We start from the raw sequence: 26,574 nt of genomic DNA on the forward strand, positions 1-26,574 counted from the left end.
GCATGAGCCACCGTGCCCAGCCTAATTTTTGTATTTTTAATAGAGACGGGCTTTCACCACGTTGGCCAGGCTGGTCTTGAACTCCTGACCTCAAGTGATCCGCCCACCTCAGCCTCCCAAAGTGTTCGGGTTACAGGTGTGAGCCACCGTGCCTGGCCTGGACTCTCTTTTTGACATGTGTGAGCATAGGCAGCAAGCAAGGTCCTGTGCAGAGAAGGGGTGCTTCCAGACTGACCAGGCCAGGGGCATCATTAAGGATGGGAATGTGTCAGGAGTGTCATAGGAGAGTTGAGACCAACACGCAAGTGTCGCAATTGACGGCTGAGGCAGGAGCAAGGTTTTTTGGGGGTTTTTAAGATGGGGTCTTGCTTGTAGCTCATAGCATAGCTTACTGCAGCCTCGAACTGCTGGGCTCAAGTGGTCCTCCCAACTCAGCCTTCGGAGTGACTAAGACTACGAGGACTACAGGTGGGCCCCACTGCGCTGGGCTAGGGTTAATTATTACCATAGGTTTTATGCTTTGTACTGGGTTTGCATAGGCCATTTCCCCTCTGTCTGCAGGGTACTGATGTCCCCATCTCTCTGCATAGCTGCAGATGGGACCAGGGAAGCATTACTGTGGCAACAGCCATGGCAGGGTCAAGGAGTTCCTTGTGTGACTTTCATACTTCTGACGGGCTGAGATCCAGGCCCCAGACCTGTGGTAATGCTGCCCATCTAGCCACCACCTGGGCTGAGGAGCAGAAACAAGTCCCCCAGGCCAGAGCAGAGACCTGCCAGAGCAACCTCCATCATCAGCCCTGATGTGGGGCCACCCTCTCATGTCCCTCATCCTCCTGCCCAGCGAAGCAGTGGCTGCTCCAGCTGGAACTCCAGGAGATAGGGCTACGCTATGCCTTGAACCAGAACCTGGGTGATGGAAGGGCCCCAAAGTGGGACCAGCCTGACTGTCCCCATCCACCAGGCAGAGAGGAAAAGCATGGCACTCCCCTGCTGGGAAATACCCGTGCAGTCACAAGTCACAAGATGAACTGGCTAGATGTGTGGACACTGCTAGGTCTTTTTTTTTTTTTTAATTAGAGATGGGGTCTCACTCAGTTGCCCAGGCTGGAGTGCAGGGGCACAATCATGACTCACTGCAGCCTCGAACTCCTGGGCTCAAACCATCCTCCCACCTGAGGCTCCCAAGTAGCTGGGACCACAGCTATGTGCCACCACGTCCGGCAGGAGCAAGATTAAAGTGCACAGTGGGAAGCCATTCGGAGCTGAGCAAGATGCAGGCAGGAAAAATAGAGAAGTGGGGACTGTGGGAGGGGCGTGGTGGCTCACGCCTGTAGTCCCAGCACTTTGGGAGGCCGAGGCGGGCGGATCACGAGGTCAGGAGATCGAGACCATCCTAGCTAACACGGTGAAACCCCGTTTCTACTAAAAATATAAAAAATTAGCCGGGCGTGGTGGCAGGCGCCTGTGGTCCCAGGTACTCGGGAAGCTGAGGCAGGAGAATGGCACGAACCCGGGAGGCGGAGCTTGCAGTGAGCCGAGATTGCGCCACTGCACTCCAGCCTGGGCGACAGAGCGAGACTCCATCTCAAAAAAAAAAAAAAAGAAGTGGGGACTGTGGTTGTGAACACTGTGCTCCTGGCCAGACATGGGGCAGGCAGGTGTTTTTTTTTTGTTTTTTGTTTTTTTTTTTTTTTTTGAGACGGAGTCTTGCTCTGTCGCCCAGCCCAGGCTGGAGTGCAGTGGCGCGATCTCGGCTCACTGCAAGCTCCGCCTCCCGGGTTCACGCCATTCTCCTGCCTCAGCCTCCCGAGTAGCTGGGACTACAGGCGCCCACAACCGCGCCCGGCTAATTTTTTTGTAATTTTTAGTAGAGACGGGGTTTCACCGTGGTCTCGATCTCCTGACCTTGTGATCCGCCCGCCTCGGCCTCCCAAAGTGCTGGGATTACAGGCGTGAGCCACCGCGCCCGGCCAGGCAGGTGGTTTTCCGGAGAACACCTGCCAGCTGTAATCAGACAACCTGGGACCCCTACGGAAAGGAGGGCACAGCCCCATCCTGGCCAACACAAGGCCAATGCGTGGGTCCTCCATGGGACCTATGGCTGTGGCACAGTCGCATATGTTTTTCATCCTTTTTACCCTCCCCACGCTCTCTCAAGCACCTTTTATATTTACTTTTTATTTTTTTGAGACAGGGTCCTGCTCTTTTGCCCAGGCTGGAGTGCAGTAGTGTGATCATAGCTCACTGCAGCCTCAATCTCCCAGGTTCAAGCGATTTTCCTGCCTCAGCCTCCAGAGTAGCTGGGACCACAGGTGCATGCCACTATATCTGGCTAATTAAAAAAAAATTTTTTTGTAAAGATGGAGTCTGGCCATGTTGTTCAGGCTGTTTTTCTTTGTTGTTGTTGTTGTTTTTTGAGGTGGAGTCTCACACTGTCGCCCAGGCTGGAGTGCAGTGGCGCAATCTTGGCTTACTGAAACCTCCACCTCCCAGGTTCAAGCGATTCTCCTGCCTCAGCCTCCCAAGTAGCTGGGACTACAGGTGGACGCCACAACACCTGGCTAACATTTGTATTTTTAGTAGAGACAGGGTTTCATCATGTTGGCCACGCTGGTCTTGAACTCCTGACCTCAGGTGATCTGCCCGCCTCAGCCTCCCAAAGTGCTGGGATTACAGGCGTGAGCCACTGCACCCAGCCTCAAGGACTTCTGTCCTGGGCTTTGCAATGTCAGTTTTTCCTCTTAAGAGGTGTGCTTCTTGTGCTTTTCTGGCTAATATTCCATTCTGGACAACCATCCCTGCACAATCGCCACTGACAATTTTTTTTTTTTTTTTTTTTTTTTTGAGACCGAGTCTCATTCTGTTGCCCAGGCTGGGGTGCAGTGGTGTGATCTCGTCTTTTTTTTTTTTTTTTTTTTGAGACGGAGTCTCGCTTTGTCGCCCAGGCTGGAGTGCAGTGGCCGGATCTCAGCTCACTGCAAGCTCCGCCTCCCGGGTTTACGCCATTCTCCTGCCTCAGCCTCCCGAGTAGCTGGGACTACAGGCGCCCACCACCTTGCCCGGCTAGTTTTTTGTATTTTTAGTAGAGACGGGGTTTCACCATATTAGCCAGGATGGTCTCGATCTCCTGACCTCGTGATCCGCCCGTCTCGGCCTCCCAAAGTGCTGGGATTACAGGCTTGAGCCACCACGCCCGGCCAATCTCGTCTTACTGCAACCTCCGCTTCCCGGGTTCAAGCAATTCTCCTACCTCAGCCTAAAAGAGTTGCTGGGACTACAGGTGTGTGCCACCACGCCCGGCTAGTTTTTGTATTTTTAGTAGAGATGGGGCTTCACCAAGTTGCCCAGGCTGGTCTTGAACTCCTGACCTCAAGTGATCCGTCCGCCTCCGTCTCCCAAAGTGCTGGGATTACAGACTTGAGCTGCCACCCCAGCCGCCACTGACAGTTTTTACTGCCACTTGTTACAGTCCCAGATTGTATTAGGGGCTTCAGAGTGCTTAGCTGCAGGTTGCCACCTGCCACCTGCATTAGGGGCTTCAGAGTGCTTAGCTGCAGGTTGAGGTCCTGGTCTCATCCTGGGCTCGCTGAGCCTGCTTCCGACGCACACATCACATTTACTTCCCCGCAGGCCATTCCTTAGCATCTCCTACTGCCTGGCCTCCTCCTTAGTCCATGTGGCTGGCACAGCTCTCACTCCACATTCTCAAATGGTTTTAAAATGTATTTCTTTTGGCTGGATGCGGTGGCTCACGCCTGTAATCGCAGCACTTTGGGAGGCTGAGGTGGGTGGATCATGAGATCAGGAGATCGAGATCATCCTGGCCAACACAGTGAAATGCTACTAAAAACACAAAAAATTAGCCGGGCGTGGTGGCGGGCACCTGTAATCCCAGCTACTTGGGAGGCTGAGGCAGGAGAATCACTTGAATCTGGGAGGCAGAGGTTGCAGTGAGCTGAGATCGCACCACTGCACTCCAGCCTGGGCGACAGAGCGAGACTCTCTCAAAAACAAAACAAAACAAATTTCTTTTTATCTGATTTTCTTTTAGAGATGGGGGTCTCATTATACTGCCCAAGCTGGTCTTGAACTTCTTGCTTCAAGCAATCTTCCTGCCTTAACCTCCCAAAGGGTTGGGATTACAGGCATGACCCACTGCACCTGGCCTAAAATATCTTTGTATAATTCAATCTGTAGGTCAAACCTGCCACTCCACTGTAGTGGTACAAACTGAATTTCAGTTAATTGAGAGGTTTTCCTGTCTTTCCCAAAGGGCTGTGGCACCGTCAGAGGAAGACGGTCAGATCTCTGCAGCATGACCCTCGTCCTTGTTCCCAAACTTTCCTGTCAGTCACCGTCTGCCTCCCTTTCTTTGGTTGGCTGCCCATCAATGACCTGTTATTGTCACTGCCATAGAGCCCTGAGCAGCACGTCCCTTCCCACAGTTGCCATTCCAATCTTGCTGCACAGTATGATAAGAATGCCCTCTTGGCTTCTGAGGGTTAAATGTTGCCATCCAGAACGGTTAAATGCCATTCCAGAATTGTGTCATCCCCAAGACACTGAGGAGCCAAGTTCCATGGCAGCATCTCCTAGCCACAAAGCACAGCCAACACCAGCTTTCTGACACCGGTGCCCCCTCACGTCCACATTCTGCATTGCTTTAGTGAAGGGCAGCTCCATGCAACACTTTCTGGTCTCATGTAATAAATCCATTCTGACATTCCCACTTCCCTGAGCCTTCATCTTTTTTTTTTTTTTTTTTTTTGAGACAGAGTCTGGCTCTGTTGCCCAGGCTGGAATGCAGTAGTGCAATCTCGGCTCACTGCAACCTCCGCCTCCCGGGTTCAGGTCATTCTCCTGCCTCAGCCTCCCGAGTAGCTGGGACTACAGGCGCCCATCACCATGCCAGGCTAATTTTTTGTATTTTTTAGTAGAGACGGGGTTTCACCGTGTTAGCCAGGATGGTCTCGATCTCCTGACCTCGTGATCCGCCCGCCTCAGCCTCCCAAAGTGCTGGGATTACAAGCATGAGCCGCCGCACCTGGCCTGTGGATGCCCCTTTCTAAACAGGGCGTGCACTGGGCTGTAAGGCTCCCTGCCTGCTGCAGGTTTGGTGGGGCAGATACCTTTCTCCACCCTAGGACTGTATTTGTTTTCAAGTACTCTGGCCAAAGCAATATTCCCTAAACTTTAGGCATTCTTGGATCCCTTTATGAGTTTTGCTATTTTTGGCATGCTACATATAAGTTTTGCTTCATGTTTTTATGTAAAGCATCTTCCTCCTTTTACTTCTTTTATTGTGATAAAATTCACCGTTTTGAAGTGTACCATTCAGTGACTTTTATTACAATGTTGCAAAACTATCACCACTATAGTGCTAATTTCTCACCACCCCAAAAGGAAGCCCCCTTGTGTTCACACACACACACACACACACACACACACTCTGTCCTCCTATCCCTTGGTAACCTAATCTGCCTGGTTTTTTTTTGAGACAGAGTCTCACTTTGTCATCCAGGCTGGAGTGCAGTGGCTCACTGCAACCTCCACCTCTCCGGTTCAAGTGAGTTTCCTGCTTCAGCCTCCCAAGTAGCTGGGATTACAGGTGTCTGCCATCACGCCTGGCTAATTTTTGTATTTTTAGTAGAAATAGTGTTTCACCATGTTGGCCAGGTTGGTGTCGAACTCCTGACCTCAGGTGACCCACCCACCTTGGCGTCCCAAAGTGCTGGGATTACAGGTGTGAGCCACCGTGCCCGGCTGGATTTTTAAATTTTATTTTTTTGAGACAGAGTCTGGATTTCGAGTGCAGTGGCATGATGGTGGCTCACTGCATCCTCTGCCTCCCCGATTCATGCGATTCTCCTGTCTCAGCCTCAGCAATAACTGGGACTGTAGGCGCATGCCACCAAGCCCAGCTAATTTTGTTTTGTTTTGAGACAAGAGTCTCACTCTGTCTCCCAGATTGGAGTGCAGTGGCATGATCTCGGCTCACTGTAACCTCCACCTCCCAGGTTCAAGTGATTCTCCCGCCTTAGCCTCCAGGGTAGCTGAGACTACAGGCATGCGCCACCACACCCGGCTAATTTTTTTGTATTTTGGTAGAGATGGGGTTTCACCATGTTGTCCAGGTTGGTCTCAAACTCCTGAGCTCAGGCAATCAGCCCACCTCAGCCTCCCAAAGTGCTAGGCTTACAGGCACCCGACACCGCGCCCGGCCGATTTTTGGTATTTTTAGAACAGACGTGGTTTCACCTTGTTGGTCAGGCTGGCCTTGAACTCCTGACCTCAAGTGATCAGCCCGCCTCGACCTCTCAAAGTGCTGGGATTACAAGCATGAGCCACCATGCCTGGCCCCAGGAAATCTGGATTTTTAGTGTGGTATCTCCAAATTCTGAAACTGGCAACTAATGCAATTTTTAAAAGATTGTGAGCCAGGCAGACTGCATTCTATGGAGGTAGAAAAGGAGGCCTGAGGACGGGCGCGGTGGCTCACGCCTGTAATCCCAGCACTTTGGGAGGCAGAGGCGAGCAGATCACGAGATTAGGAGTTCGAGACCAGCCTGGCCAATATCGTGAAACCCCATCTCTACTGAAAATATAAAAATCAGCCGGGCGTGGTGGCGCGCGCCTGTAGTCCCAGCTACTCAGGAGGCTGAGGCAGGAGAATCGTTTGTACCCGCGAGGCGAGCTTGCAGTGAGCCGAGATCGCAGCACTGCACTCCAGCCTGGGTGGCAGAGTGAGACTCTCTCAAAAACAAACAAAAAAATTAGCCGGGCGTGGTGGCGCATGCCTGTAATCCAGCTACTTGGGAGGCTGAGGTAAGAGAATCGCTTGAACCCAGGAGGCGGAGGTTGAGGTGAGCCGAGATCGCGCCATTGCACTCCAGCCTGGGCAACAAGAGCCAAAGTCCGTCTCAAAGAAAAGGTAAAAGAAAGAAAAGAAAAAGAAAGGAGGCTTGAGCCCGGCGCAGAGGCTCACGCCTGTAATCCCACGTTTAGGAGGCTAAGCTGGGAGGACTGCTTGAGCCCGGAAGCTGGAGGTTGCAGTGAGCCATGATCGTGCCACTGCGCTCCAGCCTGGGTGATAGACCGAGACCCCGTGTTTAAAAAAAAACGGGGGGCCTGTAACACAGACGCCACTCCCCAAAATGCCGCACAGGCAAGTGGGGGCTGCACAGCCCATGGTTTCCAGAAAGCTTCTCTTGGGAATGTAAAGTAACACTTACCCTGGGACTCCTAGTTTCTAGACCTCCTGAGCCTAGAGGCCCCGAGGACGGACTAAGTGCAAAGTCCCCGACCCCCCGCTCGCTCCGCACCGCACCCTTCATTCCCCGAGCACCGCGGTTCCTCCGTCTCCGGGACTTCGCCCTCCATTACCTGGATGGCCTACAAGGCCATTACTCGCCACTCCGCCCTAGCTGGGTTATGTAGGCGGCAAGCCTTGCTTCCACTCTGCACTCCCGGAGAGCCACGCGCAGACCCTCCTCCACGGCCCCATCGCACCCTCCCAAAACAGGCAGCTTACGCTTGCGTCCCCCGCCGACAGCCAGCACCGAGGGGCAGTCCCGGAGGCCACGCAGACCTCCCCCACCCACGCGCAGAGCCCGGCCCAGGGATCCGCGGGGGCCAGTCTAGCGCGGAGGCAGTGGCAGACGCGAGGCGCGAGGCGCGCATGCGTAGCGCGGCCTTTATTTCGTCACTGCGAGTCCAGAACGCACGGCTGGATCATGAGCACGCCCCCGCTGGCGCCTGCGCGCTTGCGCATCTTCCTCTGCCAGGCGCGCGCCGCAGCCGTCGGGGTCACCTCGGGGTTGAGCTTCTTCTCCAGCAAGTGCATGCGCGCCATGGCCTCAGTCATCATGTCCATGAGCAGTTCCTGCTGCAGCTTCAGGTAGTTGTTCTCCTCCAGCAACACCTGGCTCTTGGTCTGCTGCACCTGCGCCTTCCAGCTCGAGGCGGTCCGCGAGAGCAGCGGCGACCGCGGCCGCGCCAGCGGGCCCTCAGTGGTCCACCGCCCGCCGCGGAACACGAAGGCCTGGTTGCTGAGGCGCATGCGCGGCGCGCCGTATGCGAGGCCCAGCTCTGCCTGGCGCGTGTTGTGGTCCAGCAGGTAGAAGGTGGACAGGGAAGACATGCGGCGCAGCGGCGGCCGCCGTGGCGAGAAGGGCCGCGAGATGTGATCGGCCCAGAACTGCTGCAGCTGCTCCCACAGGCGGCTGGCATGGCTTGTAGCCAGGCACTCGAAGGTTGCCAGGGCGTGGACCTTGTAGGGCACGCAGGAGCTCGGAGGGGAGCCTCGGGAGCGCTGGCGACTCTTGCTGCGCGCTTGTCGCGGGAGCCCGGATGTCCAGAATGATGAAGGCGAGCCAGGGGGCGCTGCTAGGAGACAAGAGTCCGGGTGAGCAGCGTGCTTGGTACAGGCCGCCTCTCAAACCGCGAGGCCGGTGGACATGTCTTAGCCCTGCACCTAGTGCTGCGGCTGTGGCTAACCGGCTGCTGGCCACCGAGGAGCCCCTCCTTCCACGCTGCACAGGCAACAGTCTCACCTAAACCACCTTCCCCAAAGACCACTGAGGGTTCAGGCCCTGGGATAGATATGCAGATGGAGGACGGGAGGAGGGCCCTGTTCTCTGAGTTGCAGCTGGAAGGGTGAGGAGTAGGGAATGATAGCAAGACAAGTAAGTAGATATTTAAAGGAGGAGTAGGACTGTGCCAGGTGGGTTGAGGATGGAAAATGGAGAGCTAGGCAGAGGGAAGAGCTGAGCAGGGCTTTTTCTTTTCTTTTTTTTTTTTTTTTTTGAGACAGAGTCTCGCTCTGTCGCCCAGGCTGGAGTGCAGTGGCGCAATCTCGGCTCACTGCAAGCTCCGCCTCCCGGGTTCACGCCATTCTCCTGCCTCAGCCTCCTGAGTAGCTGGGACTACAGGCGCCTGCCACCGCGCCCGGCTAATTTTTTGTATTTTTAGTAGAAACGGGGTTTCACCGTGGTCTTGATCTCCTGACCTTGTGATCCGCCCGCCTCGGCCTCCCAAAGTGCTGGGATTACAGGCGTGAGCCACCGCGCCCGGCCTTTTTCTTTTTTTTGAGACGGAGTCTCGCTGTTGTTGCCCGAGCTGGAGTGCAGTGGCACAATCTTGGCTCACTGCAACCTCCGCCTCCAGGGTTTCAGCAATTCTCCTGTCTCAGCCTCTTGAGTAGCTGAGATTACAGGCGCCTGCCATCACCCCCAGCTAATTTTTGTATTTTTAGTGAAGACGGGGTTTCACCATGTTGGCCAGGCTGGTCTCGAACTCCTGACCTCAGGTGATCTGCCTGCCTCAGCCTCCCAAAGTGCTGGGATTACAGGCATGAGCCACTGTATCCGGCAGGGCAGGACTTTCGTATTTCAGATGTGAACACGAGCTTGGATAGGATTGGTGCTGGGAAGAGCAGAAGAGGAACCTGGGAAGGTGGACCAGTGCACTACGTGAAGGTGCTGTACAGGCAGGCTCAGAAGCTTAGACTTCCTTTTGTGGGTAAGAGGGAACTGCGGAAGGATTACAAAGCCAGGGTTAGATCTGGATTCTGAAAACAATCTGGGAGGATGTCTAGCATAGCCAACAGCATTATTGCCCTCATCATTCAGTCATTTGATGGACTTGAAGTAGCATCCGCTCTGTGCCAGGCTCTTGTCTTGGGAAGGGGACCCGGAACAGCCTCTACCTGCCCTCAAGATGCTCCTAATCCAGCTTGGAAGACAGATGTGTATACAGACCACAGTCCAGTGTGTTCACTGACATCCTGGGGTATGTGCCATAGGCTAGACCTATGCATAGGGCTCAAAGTAACAGGGATTGTGCACACTAAACATGACATTTGTTCCAAACAAACTATGCCCTCAGGGAGTCCAAAGTCCAGAAAACAGACAAGTCCCATTTTGCTCACTTCTCCCTGCACCCACCCACCCCCCAGCCCAGTAAGTACTGATTCTGTTATGTGAAAAAGGGAGTTATGTGTTGTTTCTAATTCCTCTTCTGCCCATGGACAGTGAGAAGAGAAAGAACTGGAGCAGGGTTCCCCCTCTGTTATGTCTTCGTTAATTCATAAGACACTTATCCCTCACATATAGGTGGACAGAGGCTGGATGGTACATACCATCCCCAAGATCTGGTTCAGGGAGATGGTCTCTGGAAGCCCACATCCAGGCCCACCCTTGAGATTGTATCTTCTCAGAGGATCCTTCCCCGTTAATCCTCACTGTATGTTGTGCCTCACCTGGAAGATGTGGTGGAGTTGCGGAGCTGCTGTCCCAGGGCTAGTCCTATCTCTGACCCACTCAGCTCCTGTCCACCTGCTGTGACTCACAATGCCTCCAGGCCATGCCACCCCCGGACAAGAAGGGGTGCTGACTACTGAGCCGTCAAATAGACTCTGGGCTCTCCCCTGCATGCATTCAGTGCATCATTGAGCACCTACTGTGTTCTAGGAACAGTTCTAGGGAAGTGAAGAAGATATTCCCTCATTAAGCTGTCATTCTTGGCAGGGGAATGAGGGGAGTGGTCATAAGCAGAGTCCAAGACAGGAATTTGTTCTAGGGGAACTAACAAGATAGTCTCTCAGGAAGCTAACAGAGGGTGTCATGAGTCAGGTTCCCCGGCAGAGCCTAAGATGCGCATTCTTGTTCAAGTGAATTATTGGGGAAGTGCTCTCAGGAGAAGGGGGTGAGGGAAGCAAGACAGGGCAGAGAAAACAGGCTAAGGCTGAGCCAGAGTGTGGTCTCACATGGAGCCTAGCTTCTGCTTGTTCTCATGGGGAACTCGGAGCACAAATGGCACCACAGTTAGGCCTCCTTAAGGCAAGAGAGCCAGCCTTTTGTACCCTCCTTTTACATGTCAGTCAGTTATTGGCCGGGGCAGCTGAGAGTCATCAACCAGCACCTTTGGATGCACCCAGGGATCTGGCTTCTCAGTAGGGTGCCAACTGAGGAGGGAGGAAGATAATAGAATAGATGATAAAAATGAAAGGGTAGACTAGCCAACATGGCAAGACCCCATCTCTACAAAAACAAAGTAGCTGGGTGTGGTGGCATGCGACTGTAGTCCCAGCTACTCAAGAGGCTGAGGTGGGAGGATCACCTGAGCCCAGGAGGTGAAAGCTGCAGTGAGCAGTGATTGTGCCACTGCACTCCAGCATGGGCGATAGAGACCTTGTGTTAAAAAAAAAAAAAAAAGAGGGCCAGGCATGGTGTTTCACGCCTGTAAATCCCAGCACTTTGGGAGGGGAAGGTGGGTGGATCACCTGAAGTCAGAAGCTCGAGAACAGCCTGACCAACATGGTGAAACTCCATGTTTACTAAAAATAGAAAAAAATTAGCCAGGCGTGGTGGCAGGTGCCTGTAATCCCAGCTACTCAGGAGGCTGAGGCAGGATAATTGCTTGAACTCAGGAGGCAGAGGTTACAGTGAGCGAAGATTGTGCCACTGCACTCCAACCTGGGCAACAAGAGCGAAACTCCATCTCAAAAAAAAAAAAAAAAAAAGGAATGACTAAATCAATAAGAATATTCAGGCCAGGTGCGGTGGCTCACACCTGTAATCCCAGCACCTTGGGAGGCCGAGGCAGGTGGATCACCTGAGGTCAGGAGTTCGAGACCAGCCTGACCAACAAGGAGAAACCCCATCTCTTCTCAAAATACAAAACTAGCCAGGCGTGGTGGTGCATGCCTGTAACCCCCACTGCTTGGGAGGCTGAGGCAGGAGAATCACTTGAACCCAGGAGGCAGTGGTTGCAGTTGGCCGAGATCACACCACTGCACTCCAGCCTGGGCAACAGAGCGAGACTCCGTCTCAAAAAAAATCAAAGAATAAATAAAAAGAATGTCTAATTCTGATACGTACAGTGAAGAAAACAAACCAGGGAAATACAGAAAGTGATTTTGGGACAGGGTGAGGAGTAGGAACTAATTTAGATGTGGTGCTCAGTGCAGGCCCTTGACATTCGTGCTAAAACCTGAACAATAAGGAGACTCTAATCCCTTGAAGACCTGGGGGTAGAGGAAGGAAGTGGCTGGGCATGTTTGAAGGACAAGTGCCATGTGTGCGGACAGTGGAAGGAAATGAAGTCAGTCCTAACTGCTAAGCCCACCCACCTGACTACAAGGGACAGACCCAGAATCTCAGGAGCTCACAAGCTGGGGCAGAGCCCGCTGGTAGTGCCACCTCCTAGGAAACTTCTGTAATCATTTTATTGAGGTATAACTGACATAATCAACTACATTTTTTTATTTTTATTTTTATTTTTTGAGGTGGAGTCTTGCTCTGTCGCCCAGGCTGGAGTGCAGTGGTGCGATCTCAGCTCACTGCAAGCTCCGCCTCCCGGGTTCGCCATTCTCCTGCTTCAGCCTCCCAAGTAGCTGGGACTACAGGCGCCTGCCACTATGCCCGGCTAATTTTTTGTATTTTTTTTTTTTTTTTAGTAGAGACATGGTTTCATGGTATTGGCCAGGATGGTCTCAATCTCCTGACCTTGTGATCCGCCCACCTCAGCCTCCCAAAGGGCCAGGATTATAGGCGTGAGCCACCACACCGGGCCAACTACATATATTTATAACGTATAATGTGAAGTATTTCAATAATTTGTTACGTGAAATCATTCCCAAAAAAAGATAATGAATGTATCCATCTGGTGGTATCCATTACCTTTTTTTCTTTTTTTTGAGAGGAGTCTCACTTTGTTGCCCAGGCTGGAGTGCAGTAGTGCGATCTCAGCTCACTGCAACCTCTGCCACCCAGGTTCAAGTGATTCTCCTGTCTCAGCCTTCCAAGTAGCTGGGATTACAGGCGCACACCACCACACCCAGCTAACTTTTATATTTTTAGTAGAGATGGGGTTTCACCATGTTCACCAGGCTGGTCTCAAACTCCTGGCCTTCAGTGATCCGCCCGCCTCGGCTGCCCAAACTGCTGGAATTACAGGCATGAGTCACCGTGCCTGGCCTCAGTATAGATTTTTTTGGCATTGGCTTCTCACCACATAATTATTTTAAGATTTATCCATGTTGTTGCATTTATTAACAATGCATTACTTTTTATTGCTGAGTAGTATTTCATTGTATGGAAACACCACACAATTTGTTTTTCCATTCAGCTGTTGATGCACATTTGGGTTGTTTCCAGTTTGGGGGCTACTGCAAATAAAACTGAACATTTTTGTTCATCTTTATGTGGATATATGCTTTCATTTCTCTTAAGTAAATCCCCAGGAATGGAATGGCTGGGTCATATGGCAGGTGCATGTTTACCTTTTTATTTTTATTTTTATTTTTATTATTTTTTTTTGAGACGGAGTCTCGCTCTGTCACCCAGGCTGGAGTGCAGTGGCCGGATCTCAGCTCACTGCAAGCTCCTCCTCTCGGGTTCACACCATTCTCCTGCCTCAGCCTCCCGAGTAGCTGGGACTACAGGCACCCGCCACTTCGCCCAGCTAGTTTTTTGTATTTTTTAGTAGAGACGGGGTTTCACCGTATTAGCCAGGATGGTCTCGATCTCCTGACCTCATGATCCGCCCGTCTCGGCCTCCCAAAGTGCTGGGATTACAGGCTTGAGCCACCGCGCCCGGCTACCTTTTTATTAAGCCACTAACAGTGAGTGAAAGTTTCTGTTTCTGTGTAGCCTGGCCGACACTTAGTTTGGTAAACCTTCATTTTTAAAAAATTTGCTTAATTAAAGGTGGTAATGGTGTTTTGTGAGACAGGGTCTCACCATGGTGCCTAGGCTGGTCTCAAACTCCTGGGCTCAAGGGATCCTTCCACCTGTGCCTCTGGGCCTCCCAAAGTGCTAGGATTACAGGCAGGAGCCACGGGACCCAGCTAGTAAGCCCTTTTTTTTGAGATGGAGTCTCGCTCTGTCGCCCAGGCTGCAGTGCAGTGGCGCGATCTCTGCTTACTGCAAGCTCCACCTCCTGGGTTCACACCATTCTCCTGCCTCAGCCTCCTAAGTAGGTGGGACTACAGGTGCCTGCCACCACACCTGGCTAATTTTTTTTGTATTTTTAGTAGAGACGGGGTTTCACCATGTTAGCCAGGATGGGCTCGATCTCCTGACCTCGTGATCCACCTGCCTCGGCCTCCCAAAGTGCTGGGATTACAGGCTTGAGCCACCCTGCCCGGCCAAGCCTTTTTAATTTTAGCCATAGTGATAGCGTATCTAAATTGTGGGGTTTTTGCTGTTTTGTTGTTGTTTTAAATTTTTAACAAGCTCATCCTTAATTAATTAATTTTATTTATTTGTCTATCTATTTATTTTTTGAGATGGAGTTTCGCTTTTGTTGCCGAGGCTGGAGTGCAGTGGTGTGATCTCAACTCACTGCAGCCTGCACCTCCTGGGTTCAAGCGATTCTCTTGCCTCAGCCTCCCAAGTAAGTGGGATTACAGGCGTGTGCCACCACACCTGGTTAATTTTTTTTTTTTTTTTTAACTAGAGACGGGGTTTCACCATGTTGGTCAGGCCAGTCTTGAACTGCTGACCTCAAGTGATCCATCCACCTCTGCCTCCTTAAGTGCTGGGATTATAGGCTTGAGCCACTGCACCCAGCCTTAATAAATCTGTTTGTTTACTTATTTAATTTTTGGAGGCAGAGTCTCGTCCTGTCACTCAGGCTGGAGTGCAGTGGCGCAGCCTTGGGTCACCGCAACCTCTGCTTCCCAGGTTCAAGCGATTCTTCTGCCTCAGCCTCCTGAGTATGTGGGATTACAGGCACATGCCACCATGCCTGGCTAATTTTTTTTTTTTTTTTTTTTTTTTTTGAGATGGAGTTTCACTCTTGTTGCCCAGGCTGAAGTGCAATGGTGCAATCTTGGCTCACCACAACCTCCACCTCAGCCTCCCGTGTAGGTGGGATTACAGGCATGTGCCACCATGCCTGGCTAATTTTGTATTTTTAGTAGAGATGGGGTTTCTCCACATTGGTCAGGCTGGTCTTGAACTCCTGACCTCAGGTGATCACCCACCTCGTGCTGGGATTACAGGCGTGAGCCACTGTGCCCAGCCTTTTTTTTTTTTTTTTTTTGAGATGGAGTTTCGCTCTCGTTGCCCAGGCTGGAGTGCAATGGCATGATCTTGGCTCACTGAAACCTCTGCCTGCTGGGTTCAAGAGATTCTCCTGCCTCAGCCTCCCAAGTAGCTGGAATTACAGGCACCTGCCACCACGCCTGGCTAATTTTTATAATTTTAGTAGAGATGGGGTTTCACCATGTTGGCAAGGCTGGTCTCAAACTCCAGACCTCAGGTGATCCACCTGCCCTGGCCTCTCAAAGTGTTGGGATTATAGGCGTGAGCCACTGTGCCCGGCCCAATTTTTGTACTTTTAGTAGAGATGGGTTTTCACCATGTTTGCCAGGCTGGTCTCAAACTCCTGACCTCAGGTGATCTGTCTGCCTTGACCTCCCAGAATGCTGGGATTACAGATGTGAGTCATTGCGCCCGGTCTCATCCTTAATAAATTGAGGTTTTAATTTGCATTTCTCTAACAGCTAATGCTATTAAGCATCTTTCCATGTGGGTATTTGTTATCTATTTTAATGAAGTGGTTGTTCAAGTCTTTTTTTTTTTTTTTTTTTTTTGAGACGGAGTCTCGCTCTGTCACCAGGCTGGAGTACAGTGGCACGATCTTGGCTCACTGCAACCTCCGCCTCCTGGGTTCAAGTGATTCTCCTGCCTCAGCCTCCCAAGTAGCTGGGATTACAGGCACATGCCACCACACCCAGCTAATTTCTGTATTTTTAGTAGAGATGAGGTTTCACCATGTTGGCCAGGCTGGTCTTGAACTCCTGACCTCATGTGATCTGCCTGCCATGGCCTCCCAATGTGCTGGGATTACAGGTGTGAGTCACCAAGCCCAGCCATCTGTTTTTTTTTTTTTTTTTTTCAGTGGTTCAAGTCTTTCTGCCTATTTTAAAAATTGGATTGTTTGTCTTAACACTCTTGTCTTAATGCTCCTGTTGCCCAGGTTGGAGTGCAATACGCGGCTCACTGCAACTTCCAGCAGCTTACTGCAACTTCCGGCTCTGGGATTCAAGCAATTCTCTTGCCTCAGCCTCCTGAATAGCTGGGACTACAGGCGCCTGCCACCATGCCCAGCTAATTTTGTATTTTTAGTAGGGACAGTGTTTTGCCACATTGGTCAGGCTGGTCTTGAACTCCTGACCTCAGGTAATCCGTCCGCCTTGGCCTCCCAAAGGTCTGGGTATACAGGCATGATTGCAGTTTTTCTTGTTGTTGTTGTTTTGAGACAGGGTCTCACTGTCACTTGGCTGGAGTCCAGTGGTGTGATCATGGCTTACCACAGCCCTGACCTGCCCAGGCTCTGGTGATCCTCCCACCGTGCCTCCCAAGTAGCTGGGACTGCAGGCAGGCACCACCACAGCCTGCTAACTTTTGTATTTTTTAGTGGAGGTGGGCTTTTGCCATGTTGCACAACTCCTGGGCTGGAACTCCTGGGCTCAAGCGATGTGCCTGCCTCAGCCTCCCAAAGTGCTGGGATTATAGGCATGAGCCACCATGCCTGCTCAAATTGCAGTTTTTGTTTGTTTGTTTTTCTGTTTGAGACAGTTTCGCTCTTGTTGCCCAGGTTGGAGTGCGATGCGTGGCTCACTGCAACTTCCGGCTCTGGGATTCAAGCAGTTCTCCTGCCTCAGCCTCCTGAGTAGCTGGGATTACAGGCATGCGCCACCATGCCCAGCTAATTTTGTATCTTTAGTAGAGACAGGGTTTTGCCATATTCTTCAGGCTGGTCTTGAACTCCTGACATCAGGTAATCCATCTGCCTTGGCCTCCCAAAGGTCTGGCTATACAGGCACGAGCCACCGCACCCAGCCTGCAGTTTGTGTTTTTGTTTTTGTTTTTGAGATGGAGTCTCCCTCTGTAGCCCAGGCTGGAGTGCAGTGGAGTGGTGCTATCTCGGCTCACTGTAAGCCCCACCTCCCAGGTTCATGCCATTCTCCTGCCTCAGCCTCCCGAGTAGCTGGGACTACAGTCGCCCACCACCACGCCTGGCTAATTTTTTGTATTTTTAGTAGAGACTGGGTTTCACCGTGTTAGCCAGGATGGTCTCCATCTCCTGACCTCGTGATCTGCTCGCCTTGGCCTCCCAAAGTGCTGGGATTACAGGTGTGAGCCACCGTGCCTTTTTATGGAGATGGAATTTTGCTCTTGTTGCCCAGGCTGGAGTGCAATGGTACAATCTCGGCTCACCACAACCTCTGCCCCCTGGGTTCAAGGGATTCTCCTGCCTCAGCCTCCTAAGTTGCTGGGATTACAGGCCGGCTAATTTTTTTATTTTTAGTAGAGACAGCGTTTCTCCATGTTGGTCAGGCTGGTCTTGAACTCCCGACCTTAGGTGATCCTGTCTCAGCCTCGCAAATTGCTGGGATTACAGGCATGAGCCACCACGCCCAACCCCAGCCTGCAATTTTTACATTCTAGATAAAATCCTTTGTTGGATATGTTTTGCAAATATTTCTTCCCAGTCTGTGGCTTGCCTCTTAGGGCAAAAGTTTTTAGTTTTGACGATGTCCAATTTGTCAAGTTTTTCTTTTTCACGTTTTTTTGTGTCATATTTATGAACTCTGCCAAATATAAAGTTACTAAGATTTTCTCCTTTTTATTCTAGAAGTTTCTTTTTTTTTTTTTTTTAATATATAAACTATTAACAGACAAGGCCTACAGACTTATTTCTTCTTGGACACACCCACGGTGCGGCCACGGCGGCCAGTGGTCTTGGTGTGCTGGCCTCGGACACGAAGGCCCCAGAAGTGGCGCAGCCCTCTGTGGGCCCGAATCTTCTTCAGTCGCTCCAGGTCTTCACGGAGCTGCTTGTCCAGACCATTGGCTAGGACCTGGCTGTATTTTCCATCCTTTACATCCTTCTGTCTGTTCAAGAACCAGTCTGGGATCTTGTACTGGCGTGGATTCTGCATAATGGTGATCACACGTTCCACCTCATCCTCAGTGAGTTCTCCCGCCCTCTTGGTGAGGTCAACATCTGCTTTCCTCAACACCACATGGGCATATCTTCGACCCACACCCTTAATGGCAGTGATGGCAAAGGCTGTTTTCCGCCGCCCATCGATGTTGGTGTTGAGTACTCGCAAAATATGCTGGAACTTTTCAGGGATCACTAGAGACATGGCGGCAGCACAAGCGGCGGCGTGTAGGCCTCCTGTGGAAGAGCTATTCTAGAAGTTTCATAGTTTTAGCTTTACATTTAGGTCTCTGCTCCATTTTAAGTTAATTTTTGTTTATGATTTTTTTTTTTTTTTTGACAGAAATGCCAAATTGACTCAGCACCATTCACAGAGAAGACTGGCCTTTCCCACAGTAACTGCAGTGACGTCCGTGGTGTTCATCATGTGACTGAGGACGTGGCTTTGGTTCTGTGCTCTGTGTTCATTTGCTTGGTCTGTTTCTCGTGGCACCAATACTGTTGATACCTGGTAGTGTAAACCTTCCGATACTATTCTTTAAGATTGCCTTGGCTTTCTAGATCCTTTGTATTTCCATATAAGTTTTAGAATTTGATTGTCAGTGTTCACAAATAAACCCTCATGCTCACTGTTTAAAGCTTTCTCTTCTTGTCATGAGGACACTCAAGAGCTCAAATCAACCCCCCGAAGGTTGTCCGATAAGACACGGAATCAGAGCCCAGGAATATTTTAGCCAAGCCAGTGATTCATATTCTTTATCTCTCCACATTGTATCTATGTTATTAAAGTCAATTTTCGGCCATGTGCAGTGGCTCATGCCTGTAATCCCAGCAATTTGGGAGGCTGAGGCAGGCAGATCACTTGAGGCCAGGAGTTCGAGATGAGCCTGGCCAACATGGTGAAACCCTGTCTCTACTAAAAATAGAAAAAATTAGCTGGGTGTGGTGGCACACACCTGTGGTCCCAGCTACTTGGGAGGCTGAGGGAGGAGAACTGCTTGAACCCAGGAGGTGGAGGTTGCAGTGAGCCGAGATCGTGCCACTACACTCCAGCCTGGCAACAGAGCAAGATTCCATCCTGAGAAGAAAAAAAAAAAAAAGAATACTGTCTTTATCTATCTATTATCTATTAGGCGGCACCCGGCCGCCTAAGGTCACTTTTCATTAGCAATCATGATATTTGGCCAGGCATGGTGGCTCATGCCTGTAATCTCAGCACTTTGGGAGGCCGAGGTGGGTGGATCACTTGAGGTCAGGAGTTTGAGACCAGCCCAGCCAACATGGTGAAACCCCATCCCTACTAAAACTAAAAATAAAATATTAGCTGGGCATGGTGGCGTGCGCCTGTAATCCCAGCTAATTGGGAAGCTGAGGCAGGAGAATCGTTTATACCCAGGAGGCGGAGGTTGCAGTGAGCAGAGATCATGCCACAGCACTCCAGTGTGGGCAACAGAGCGAGACTCTGTCTCAAAAACAACAAGAACAACAACAAAAAACAACAAAAACATACTTCAGACAGATCATAGATGGCCACCAGGAATGGCATACAGCTTCCCTTATTTCATGGCCTACCAAAAAGAGAATACTACAAAACCCAAGGAAGTCTTTCATTTTTTTTTTTTTTAAGACAGAGTTTTGCTCTCGTTGTCCAGGTGGGAGTGCAATGGCGCGATCTCGGCTCACTGCAACCTCTGCCTTCCGAGTTCAAGCAATTCCCCTGCCTCAGTTGCCTGAGTAGCTGGGATTATAGGTGCCCGCCACGATGCTTGTCTAATTTTTTGGTATTTTTAGTAGAGACGGGGTTTCACCATGTTGGCTAGGCTGGTCTCGAACTTCTGACTTCAGCTGATCCACCTGCCTCAGCCTCCCAAAGTGTTGGGATTACAGGCGTGAGCCACCCCACCCGGCCTCTTTTTTTCTTTTTCTTTTTAAAGTTCTTGCCTACTCCTGGAAGTCCTTATTTGATTATTTGAACAGGAAAAGTTAGGAGAGATGATGGATAATTCCCAGTTAACATGGATGCTAACTCCTTTCACAAGAAGACCTTGATTTTGAGGACATTTAATGAGCCTTCAGAATTTAAAGATTCACAATTTTAAAAGTGGCTCCTGGTTCCTTTGAGGATCCCCATCTCCATGTCACTGAAGAGACAAGGTTTGAAGCCTGTGAGGAAGGGAAGGGTGTGCCACCGGGTCCCAGCAGGTCTGAATTGAAGGACATAAGGTTTATTCTGATGGCAGAAAGGAAAGGAGAAGAGCATCTGAAAATTTTTCAGATTTTTCCACATCACAAGCATTTGTACCACACTGGCTGTGAATCACACTGGGTGTGAACGTCAGTGGGTCCCTTCTGGCAACCAAGAGGAATGTTAATATTCCCCAAACCAAGGAAGCTAAATCTTGTTTTTCCCCATGGAAATTTCAGTCTGGCTTCTGCGATACTCTGTTAGTGACATTTGCCCTTCCCTGAAACAACATGGTGTTCTCTGTGCTAATATAGTTTTAAAAAAGAAGTTGGCCAGGCATGGTGGCTCATGCCTGTAATCCCAGCACTTTAGGAGGCTGAGGCGGGAAGATCACCTGAGGTCAGGAGTTCGAGACCAGCCTGGCCAACATGGTGAAACCCCATCTGTACTTAAAATGCAAAAATTAGCTAGGCGTGGTGGTACGCTCCTGTAATCCCAGCTACTCGGGAGGCTGAGGCAGGAGAATCACTTGAACCTGGGAGGCGGAGGTTGCATTGAGCTGAGATCGACCCATGGCACTCCAGCCTGGGGGACAAGAGTGAGACTTCGTCTCCAAAAAAAAAAAATCTGAAAAGAGGCTGGGTGTAGTGGCTCATGCCTGTAACGCCAAAACTTTGGGAGGCTGAGGCAGGTTGATCACAAGGTCAGGAGTTCGAGACTAGCCTGACCAACATGGTGGAAGCTGTCTCTACTAAAAATACAAAAATTAGCCAAGTGTGGTGGCACGGGCCTGTAATCCCACATACTCAGGAGGCTGAGGCAGGAGAATCACTTGAACCTGGGAGGCGGAGGTTGCAGCGAACTGAGATTGCACCACTGCACTCCAGCCTGGGTGACAGAGCAAGACTCCATCTCAAAAAAAAAAAAAAAGCACTTAAGAAAGTCACTTTGAGAGCTTGTGGCAGGCAGATCACTTGAGGCCAGGAGTTTGAGACCTGCCAGGACAACATGGCGAAACCCTGTCTCTACAAAAAATACAAAAATTAGCTGGGCGTGGTGGCACCAGCCTGTAATCCCAGCTACATGGGAGGCTGAGACATGATAGTCACTTGAACCCAGGAGGCAGAGGTTGTGGTGAGCTGTGATCATGCCACTGCACTCCAGCCTGGACGACAGAGTGAGACTCTCTCAAAAAAGAAAAAAAAAAGTAACATAAATGTTAATTTGACTTTTTGATTTGTATTATAGGTAAAATTATAAACTTACGGTTTTATATTGACATAGAGCTGTAAATTAATTTATAGAGGGTTTATGTTTATAGACATTGATTTATTATTTTTTTACTTTAGTTTTTTGAGACCATGTCTCACTCTGTTGCCCAGGCTGGAGTACAGCAGCACGATTTTGGCTCATGGCAACTTCTGCCTCCCAGGTTCAAGCGATTCTCTTGCCTCAGCCTCCCGAGTAGCTGGGATTACAGGACCCACCACCGTGCCTGGCTAATTTTTGTATTTTTAGTAGAGATGGGGTTTCGCCTTGTTGGCCAGGCTGGTCTCGAACTCCTGGCCTCAAGTTATCCACCCGCCTCAGCCTCCCAAAGTGCTGGGATTACAGGCGTGAGCCATCGCGCCTGGCCTATATACATTTAAACAAGACTGTGTGGTGGGTTAATATTTTGAAATGTTAGCCAGTGTATGGTTGTTTTTTCAGGCCGACTAAGCTGTGTAAAAAGGTGAGTGGGCTGGGCACACTGGCTCATGCCTATAATCCCAGCATTTTGTGAGGTCAGGGCGGGAGGATCCCTTTAAGCCCAGGAGTTTGAGACCAGCTTGGGCAACACAGGGAGATCCCATCTCTGCAAAGAAAACAAAGAAAAAAAAAATGAGTGAAAGTGCCTGATCAAGAAAGGGAGGTTGAAGCAGATGTCAGTTGGCTCTGGAAGACAGCAAGAGCCACTACACTGCAATCCCAGCTCGGGATAGCATGAGGCAAGGCAGTACTCTCTTCCTCTCCTTGGGTTCTTTGACATCCCTATGTACTTTCCTTGAGGTAGTTTCAGTATATCTCTCTTCTTTATTATTATTTATTTATTTATTTATTTATTTTATTTTTTTCGAGGCAGAGCCTCGCTCTGTCGCCCAGGCTGGAGTGCAGTGGCACGAACTCGGCTCACTGCAAGCTCTGCCTCCCGGGTTCATGCCATTCTCCTGCCTTAGCCTCCCAAGTAGCTGGGACTACAGGTACACACCACCATGCCTGGCTAATTTTTGTATTTTTAGTGGAGACAGGGTTTCACCATGTTGGCCAGGCTGGTCTAGAACTCCTGACCTCAAGTGATCTGCCCGTCTCGGTCTCCCAAAGTGCTGGGATTACAGGCATGAGCCACTCTGTCCAGCCATCTCTGTTCCTTATAACCAAAAAGAGCCCCCAGTTTAAAAGCTCTTAAAGGTCTGGGCGCAGTGGCTCACATCTGTAATCCCAGCACTTTAAGAGGCCAATGTAGGAGGGTCACTTGAAGCAGCCCCTAGGCAACAAAGAGCCCCTGTCTCTACTTATTTGATTTTCTAGAGACAGGGTCTTGCTCTGTTGCCCAGGCTAGTGGAGTGCAGTGGCATGATCATAGCTCACTGCAGCCTCAACCTCCTGGGCTGGATCTGTCCACCTACCTCAGTCTCCTGAGTAGCTGGCACTCAGGCACATGCCACTGATTTTTTATTTTCTGTACAGATAGGGTTTTGCCATGTTGCCCAGGCTGGTCTCAAACTCCTGGGCTCAAGTGGTCTGCCTGCCTCGGCCTCCCAAATTGCTGACATTACAGGCAAGAGCCACTGTACGTGCACATAGTACCTAATGATTCCTTACAAACCAGTATGAAAAAGACAAACCCTATAGTGGAAAAATGGACAAACGACATGAATAGAGAATTCACAAAGGAAGAAATATACGTATGGTTAATGAACATGAAAAATGTTGGCCAGGTGCTGTGGTTCATGCCTGTAATCCCAGCACTTTGGGAGGCCGAGGCAAGTGGATCACCTGAGGTCAGAAGTTTGAGACCAGCCTGGCCAACATGGCGAAACCCCATCTCTACTAAAAATACAGAAATTAGCCAGGTGAAATGGCACATGCCTGTAGTCCCAGCTACTCTGGAGGCTGAGGCATGAGAATCGCTTAAACTCAGGAGATAGAGGTTGCAGTGAGCCAAGATTGTGCACTGTACTCTAGCCTGGGCAACAGAGTGAGAATCTGTCTCAAAAAAATAAAATAAAAATAAAAATTAGCCACGCATGGTGGTGCATGCCTGTAGTCCTAGTGACTTGGGAGGCTAAGGCAAGAAGATTCCTTGAGCCCAGAAGTTTGAGGCTGCAGTGAGCCATGATTGTGCCACTGTACTCTAGCCTGGCCGGGAACTTGTCTTAAAAAAAAAAAAAAGGTTTAATTTCACTGTAATAAAATAAACTTCAATTAACGTAGTTACATATCTCTTTCTTTGTCCATCATTCTGACAATGCCAGATTAGCATGAGTATAGAGAAACTATAGAGAAATGACCATTACCAGCCTAACTATTAAGAAAGTAATGGACTGGGCGTGGTGGCTCACGCCTGTAATCCCAGCTACTCAGGAGGCTGAGGCAGGAGATTCGCTTGAACTCCGGAGGCCAAGGTTGCCGTGAGCCGAGCTCGTGCCATTGCACTCCAGCCTGGGCAACAAGAGAGAAACTCCGTCTCAAAAAAAAAAGTAATGAGAGTGAACAATATAGTCAGGATGGCTAAAGGTGACCCCGAGAAACCAAAGGGCAAGATGTCTGCTTATGTCTTCTTTGTGCAGACGTGCAGAGAAGAACGTAAAAAGAAACCATCAATTTTGCAGAATTTTCCAAGAAGTGCTCTGAGAGATGGAAGACAATGTCTGGGAAAGAGAAGTCGAAGTCTGATGAAATGGCAAAGGCGGATAAAGTACGCTGTGATCAGGAAATGAAGGGTTATGGACCAGCTAAGGGAGGCAAGAAGAAGAAGGATTCTAATGCCCCCAAAAGGCCACCGTCTGGATTCTTCCTGTTTTCTTCGGAATTCTGCCCCAAGATGAAATCCACAAACCCCGGCATCTCTATTGGAGACATGGTCAAAAAGCTAGGTGAGATGTGGAAGAACTTAAATGACAGTGAAAAGCAGCCTTACATCACTAAGGCGGCAAAGCTGAAGGAGAAGTATGAGAAGGATGTTGCTGACTGTAAGTCGAAAGGAAAGTTTGATGGCGCAAAGGGTCCTGCTACAGTTGCCCGGAAAAAGGTGGAAGAGGAAGAGGAACAGGGAGATGAGGAGGAGCAGAGGAGGATGAATAAACAAACTGTTTATCTGTCAAAAAAAGAAAGTAATGGATAAAAATGTGAGTGCGCCCTCTCTCTGTGTGCCCACTTTCTCCTTCAAGCAAAAGCTGGGCATGAGCAAGGATGAGGGTGGCTTTGCGGGAAGGGTGGAGAGACAAGTTAAGCTATGAGAAGAAGCTGGATACAAAGGACAAATGGATCAACAATTTTGCTTACTGTTTGAAATATACTGCCTATTTTGAAAAAAGCACAAAAGCTAAAGCTAAAATTTCTTTTTCTTTTTTTTAAATTTTTATTTAGTTTATTCATTTTTTTTGAGACAGAATCTCCCTCTGTCTCCCAGGCTGGAGTGCGGTGGCGCGATCTCAGCTCACTGCAAGCTCCACCTCCCAGGTTCACGCCATGCTCCTGCCTCATCCTCCCCAGCAGCTGGGACTCCAGGCGCCCGCCACCATGCCTGGCTAATTTTTTTTTTTTTGTATTTTTTTTTTTTTAGTAGAGATGGGGTTTCACTGTGTTAGCCAGGATGGTCTCGATCTCTTGACCTCATGATCCACCCACCTCGGCCTCCCAAAGTGCTGAGATTACAGGCGTGAGCCACTGCGCCAGTCCTAATTTTTATTTATTTATTTATTTATTTTTTGAGACGGAGTTTCACTCTTGTTGCCCATTCTGGAGTGCAATGGCGCAATCTCGGCTCACTGCAACCTCCGCTTCCCAGGTTCAAGCGATTCTCCTGCCTCAGCCTCCCAAGTAGCTGGGATTACAGGCATGTACCACCATGCCTGGCTAATTTTGTATTTTTAGTAGAGACGGGGCTTCTCCGTGTTGGTCAGTCTGGTCTCCAACTCCCGACCTCAGGTGATCCACCTGCCTTGGCCTCCCAAAGTGCTGGGACTACAAGCGTGAGCCACCACACCCGACCTATTTTTATTTTTTTAGACAGGGTGTTACTCTGGTACAGTGGCCTGATCTTGGCTCACTGCAGCCTCGACCTCTTGGCCTTAGACAATCCTCTCACCTCAGCCTCCTGAGTAGCTGGGACTACAGGCTCAAGCCACTATGCCCAGCTAATTTTTGTATATTTTGTAGAGATGGGGTCTTGTCATGTTTCCCAGGCTGGTCTTGAATCCTGGGTTCAAGTGATCCACCCACCTTGGCCTCCCAAAAGTGCTAATCACAGGCATGATCTACCTCACCTGGCCTGATTCTTTGTTGAAAAAATCATATGCATGTTTAAAGAAAGTGTCTTTTTTTTTTTTTTTTTTTTTTGAGACAGTCTGGCTCTGTCACCCAAGCTGGAGTGCAGTGGCACAATCTTGGCTCACTGCAACCTTCGCCTCCCGGGTTCAAGCGATTCTCCTGCCTCAGCCTCCCAAGTAGCTGGGACTATAGGTGTGCACCAGTATGCCCGGCTAATTTTTGTATTAGTAGAGACAGGGTTTCACCATGTTGGCCATACTGGTCTTGAACTCCTGACCTCAGGTGATCCGCCCGCCTCCCAAAGTGCTGGCATTACAGGCGTAAGCCACTGTGCCTGGCCAAGAAAGTATTTCTGCTTCTAGAGTTACAGGTCCCCTCTCCAGCATTAACCTCTCCTAGCAGTTTCTTGTATATCCTTCTAGTAAGCTTGTTTGGCCAAGCGTACATGTGTGAGAATACGTCTCCCTTTCCACTGTGAAAGGAAACACACCTTTCTCTGTGCTTTTTCACATAACACTAAATCTTGACTGTTGCTCCATGTCAGAATGTAAACAGGCTGTAAACCTCTTGTTACTGCACTCCCTTTATTGCTTTTCACAGATACTGTGTTTTTTTACAAATTGAATGTGGCAACCCTGCATCAAGCAAGTCTATAAGCACCATTTTTCCAACAGCACGTGCTCACTTCTGGTCTCTGTGTCACATTTTGGGAATTCGTACAATATGTTTTCATTATTATTATATCTGTTATGGTAATCCAGGTTGATGTTACTATTATAATTGCTTTGGACCACACAAATGGTGCCCATGTAAAACATCTATTTGTTTTTATTATTTATTTATTTAGAGACGGGTTCTCAGTCTGTTGCCCAGGCTGGATGGAGTGCAGTGGC

General features: G+C 49.9%; 1 protein-coding gene, 3 long non-coding RNA genes and 2 pseudogenes across 6 annotated transcripts; 4 read left to right on the forward strand and 2 right to left on the reverse strand.

The window, feature by feature from the left end:
- Window positions 1–2,171: 2,171 nt before the first annotated feature.
- LOC144329615 (uncharacterized) lies at window positions 2,172–3,636 on the forward strand. The gene is made up of 2 exons (XR_013395045.1): window positions 2,172–3,512; window positions 3,561–3,636. It is a non-coding gene; the product is annotated as an uncharacterized LOC144329615 (long non-coding RNA).
- Window positions 3,637–7,705: 4,069 nt separating this feature from the next.
- On the reverse strand, window positions 7,706–10,237 carry CBY3 (chibby family member 3). The gene is given in 2 exon segments (NM_001194744.3): window positions 7,706–8,388; window positions 10,142–10,237. Coding segments are annotated over 2 exon segments (729 nt in total). The 5' UTR covers window positions 10,188–10,237.
- Window positions 7,812–18,602, forward strand: LOC106999062 (uncharacterized). Its single transcript, XR_013395044.1, has 2 exons — window positions 7,812–7,900; window positions 18,308–18,602. It is a non-coding gene; the product is annotated as an uncharacterized LOC106999062 (long non-coding RNA).
- Window positions 8,198–17,435, forward strand: LOC144329614 (uncharacterized). The gene is made up of 2 exons (XR_013395043.1): window positions 8,198–9,792; window positions 15,991–17,435. It is a non-coding gene; the product is annotated as an uncharacterized LOC144329614 (long non-coding RNA).
- Window positions 17,656–18,212, reverse strand: LOC707369 (small ribosomal subunit protein uS13 pseudogene; annotated as a pseudogene). Its single transcript, XR_012637.5, has one exon. The product of XR_012637.5 is annotated as a small ribosomal subunit protein uS13 pseudogene (transcript).
- A 3,841-nt stretch (window positions 18,603–22,443) lies between the features above and the next one.
- Window positions 22,444–24,536, forward strand: LOC144329616 (high mobility group protein B3 pseudogene; annotated as a pseudogene). Its single transcript, XR_013395046.1, has one exon. The product of XR_013395046.1 is annotated as a high mobility group protein B3 pseudogene (transcript).
- The last annotated feature ends 2,038 nt before the right edge of the window (window positions 24,537–26,574 follow it).

This window comes from Macaca mulatta, chromosome 6 (genome assembly GCF_049350105.2).
Source record: "Macaca mulatta isolate MMU2019108-1 chromosome 6, T2T-MMU8v2.0, whole genome shotgun sequence".
In the NCBI taxonomy this organism is placed as follows: Eukaryota; Metazoa; Chordata; class Mammalia; order Primates; family Cercopithecidae; genus Macaca; species Macaca mulatta.